Here is a 3,428-nt window from a genome sequence, read left to right on the forward strand (position 1 = left end):
AGCATTTGTTCACCAACTGAAGCAGACGACTATTTTTTCAAAACATTTCAATTAATAATGAAACTTTTACGAAGTATTGTTGCTAAACAAAGTTGTTTGTCCAAGAAAACGGTAAAAAGAAAATTAAATTTCAGTTTTTGAGAATTTTGATTACTTTGTGTACTGGTTTTGGGTTTGGGCTTTGAGGAGAACTCCATATACCATCCTGTAACCTGTCAATTTTTAGCCTCACACTATTTTAGTTAAAAATTAATCCTAACATCAGTGACAATTAATTCTTTATCAGTAGTCCGACTAAACATTACCACATATTTTTCAGGCTTTCCTTACATCCTCAAGTGGCCTATGCAATGATCAAAGATGTCACTACTCTGGGTCTGTGAGAAATGCTCCAGAGGAAAATGTAATGAATATTTTTGATAGAAATGCTAAACGCATTCAAAAAGAAAGAGCTGCTATGGATCCTGACGTAGCTGTGTATGATTATCTTAAAGAAGAAGTCGGATTTCGGCTATCTGAACGAATCTTAGACATCAAGCGTAAATTTGGTAAAGTCGTAGATTTGGGATGTGGCCGTGGTTATGTGTCCAGACATATTTTGTCATCCTCCGTAGAGGAACTTGTAATGTGTGATTTGAGCCCAACCCACCTAAAACAGGCTACAGGCCCTGAAGAGGCTGTGAAATGTCAACGCCTGGTTGTTGATGAAGAAAATCTTCCATTTGAACCGAACTCCATTGATATGTTTGTTAGCAACCTTAGTCTTCACTGGGTTAACGATCTTCCAGGAACATTTGCTCAGATTAATAGATGTTTAAAAAATGATGGCTGCTTTTTAGCATCAGTATTTGGTGGAGATACACTTTTTGAGCTCAGGTAAGGGGCTTACATTACAGGATCATAGTTTTTCCCGAAGTACTCTGTATCAAATTTCCCTTTTTACTTATTTTTGTCCTTCATTTTATGTAGGTGTTCTTTACAAATGGCTGAGCTTGAGCGTCAAGGGGGATTAGCTGCCCATATATCACCATTTGCAGAGGTCCGTGACATAGGTGGTCTTCTTCAAAGAGCACAGTTCACAATGCTCACAATAGACACAGATGAGATTGTCATTAATTACCCTTCAATGTTTGAAGTTATGTGGGATCTAAAAGGTACCTAAGAGTTATAACTTGAAATGTTGAGATTCCAGGATACATTCTTAATGGTTCTTGCCTTTTCAGGGATGGGCGAAAGCAATGCAGCAAGAAATAGAAAATTAAGCCTTCCTAGAGAAACACTTATGGCAGCAGCTGCTATTTATGAAACCATTTATGGCAATAATAATGGCAGAGATGGCACAAGAGCCGTCCCAGCCTCCTTCCAGGTAGTCAAATTCACCTTAATCATGCACTTGGCCTGTTCTCAAACTTGTTTTAATTATTTTTGTGTGTGTGTGTGTGTTATCTGACTAGGTGTACTACTTACTTGGGTGGAAGCCAGATCCTTCCCAACCCAAGCCCAAAGCAAGGGGCACTGGGCAGGTTTCTCTAAAAGATATTCACAAACTTGATGAAATCATGAAGAAACACGGAGAAATAGAAATTGGAGATGGTGGGAAAGAAAAATAGGTGATAGGATTAAACTTCAAATAAAACTATTATTTGTCAATGTACGAAAAGTTGGCTATTTATTTGACCTTCCATGCAATTTGCTAAGTCACCTTAAATGTACTGCCCCTGGATTACTACAGATAGTCAGCTTGGAAGAAAGTTGTGCAACATTTGCATTTGATATGTTATTCTTTTACCTGCAAAATTGATGGACATCACAAATTAATGTCCTGTTCAGCATGACAAGATTACTCTCTGTAGTAGAGAAAATTTACAGCACTGGGCCAATGGCAAAAGGCCATGGAAGCCAGTAGAATCAAATAAATAATTCATATTTTACATAAACTAACTTTTTCCCACATAGCTGAAGATATTATAAGATGATAGACAGTGAGAAAAAGTGGGGTCATACTTCGATAATAATAGAAAAGTTATTGCTTAGAGTTAAAGCTTATATACTAACACAAATAAGCAGTAACAGTGATTACCAATTTGTCTGACAGAGCCATTCGTCAACCATTACAGAGAGTGGAAATTGAACTCTCCTGAAATTATCATAATTAAAAACCACTAAGTGAAATTTAACTGAAAATTCACACCAGAATAAAAATACACCGACATTCAAGTCTATCTTCCCTGGCCTTACAATTTTGAGGAATGGTAATAGCTCAAGTTGAAGATTACCACCCAAACTGGTAACACTGATGATACTGACTAAAATGGCACACCTGAGACAAGGTATCCGATGAACACAAAATGACAAGGTAATACACTAGGCGTTTTAAAAATGGCTAAAATATCAATGAAATACCAGGTGCAAATGCTTTTAAAAATACTGTAGTAAAAAAGAAAATCAGATCTTAATGACTTAAACCGACCCAATTTACAAACTAAAAAAGGATAATAGCTACCTTTACATTGAGAGTATTAAATTGAATTACATTTGGTCCAATTAAGTAGACTAAACTTAATCTATAAGTATAAGCAAAGACAAGATAAGAAAAATAATCACATTGCAAAGTAAGTGTAAAATGTGCACAACCTCTACATTAAAAATTGATCAGGATACTGTATTGCTATTGACAGGTTTGTTTTGTTCATAAGAAAAAAAAATGAGAACACTGTGAACATTTAAAAAAATCAACAAAAAAACAAATTAAAAATGAGTCACTTAAATAAAACAACTGAAATCTAGCTTCCTAGACTTCATAATTGTGGACACATTGTGCAAAACTCATAGAAATTGATTGATTTGCTTGTTGGAATCAATTGCTTTTGACAGGTTTGTTTTGTTCATAAGAACAAAGAGAACATTAACAAAATAAAGAAAGTCAAATTAAAAATGAATTCACTTAATTAAAACCACTGAAATCTAGCTTCCTAAACTTCATCGTTATGGACATATTGTGCAATACTCAAAGAAATTGATTGAAAATTATCATTAATCAATTACAATATGGAATGCTGTTTCACAATATGTTGGTGGAGGGACTGTTTGATCACAACCATTGGAAATACAGATCTGTGTAATGTTCAGTATCTGCAATAACTAATCAATTGCTAAAAATTAAATCTAGCATGAAAGCTACACAAACAAAAGCTATAAAAGAGTGGCAAATATCAACCTGCAAAGCCTCTCTAAATTGACAATGGAAGGAATGGTGGGTACATTGGAGGAAGATTGTTTGCTGGTCCAGAGCCCAATGTTGGAACAAAAAGGATAATGTAAGTAGAATTCAGTCTTCACACAGTTTCAATCCAAAATATGGGTATCTAACGTCACATACATAAATGGCAGTTCTTCCAAAAAACTTTACAAGATTTTGAATTTTAAAA

General features: G+C 34.9%; 3 protein-coding genes across 4 annotated transcripts in view; 1 reads left to right on the forward strand and 2 right to left on the reverse strand.

Moving 5' to 3' along the window:
- Window positions 1–3,428, reverse strand: part of LOC113206387 (kynurenine formamidase) — a gene marked incomplete in the record, with an annotated part of 22,822 nt that overhangs the window by 18,435 nt on the left and 959 nt on the right.
- LOC113206397 (arginine-hydroxylase NDUFAF5, mitochondrial) overlaps window positions 7–3,428 on the forward strand; it is a 6,968-nt gene continuing 3,546 nt past the window's right edge. The window contains exons 1-5 of one of the 2 annotated variants that reach the window (XM_026422472.2): window positions 7–111; window positions 320–876; window positions 970–1,154; window positions 1,224–1,366; window positions 1,455–1,768. In XM_026422472.2, coding sequence (XP_026278257.1) covers window positions 58–111; window positions 320–876; window positions 970–1,154; window positions 1,224–1,366; window positions 1,455–1,610 — 1,095 coding nt within the window. In that variant the 5' untranslated portion in view covers window positions 7–57 and the 3' untranslated portion in view covers window positions 1,611–1,768. Of the gene's footprint in view, window positions 112–319; window positions 877–969; window positions 1,155–1,223; window positions 1,367–1,454; window positions 1,769–3,428 lie in introns of those variants that run through there. The other variant, XM_052267337.1, reaches the window with a different exon arrangement.
- LOC113206396 (lachesin) overlaps window positions 1,640–3,428 on the reverse strand; it is a 10,323-nt gene continuing 8,534 nt past the window's right edge. Inside the window, exon 8 of the transcript XR_008011111.1 lies at window positions 1,640–2,162. The gene's annotated coding sequence lies outside the window, so the exon portion shown is untranslated. The remainder of the gene's footprint in view (window positions 2,163–3,428) is intronic.

This window comes from Frankliniella occidentalis, unplaced genomic scaffold (genome assembly GCF_000697945.3).
Source record: "Frankliniella occidentalis isolate FOCC.00 unplaced genomic scaffold, Focc_3.1 Scaffold50, whole genome shotgun sequence".
Lineage (NCBI taxonomy): Eukaryota > Metazoa > Arthropoda > Insecta > Thysanoptera > Thripidae > Frankliniella > Frankliniella occidentalis.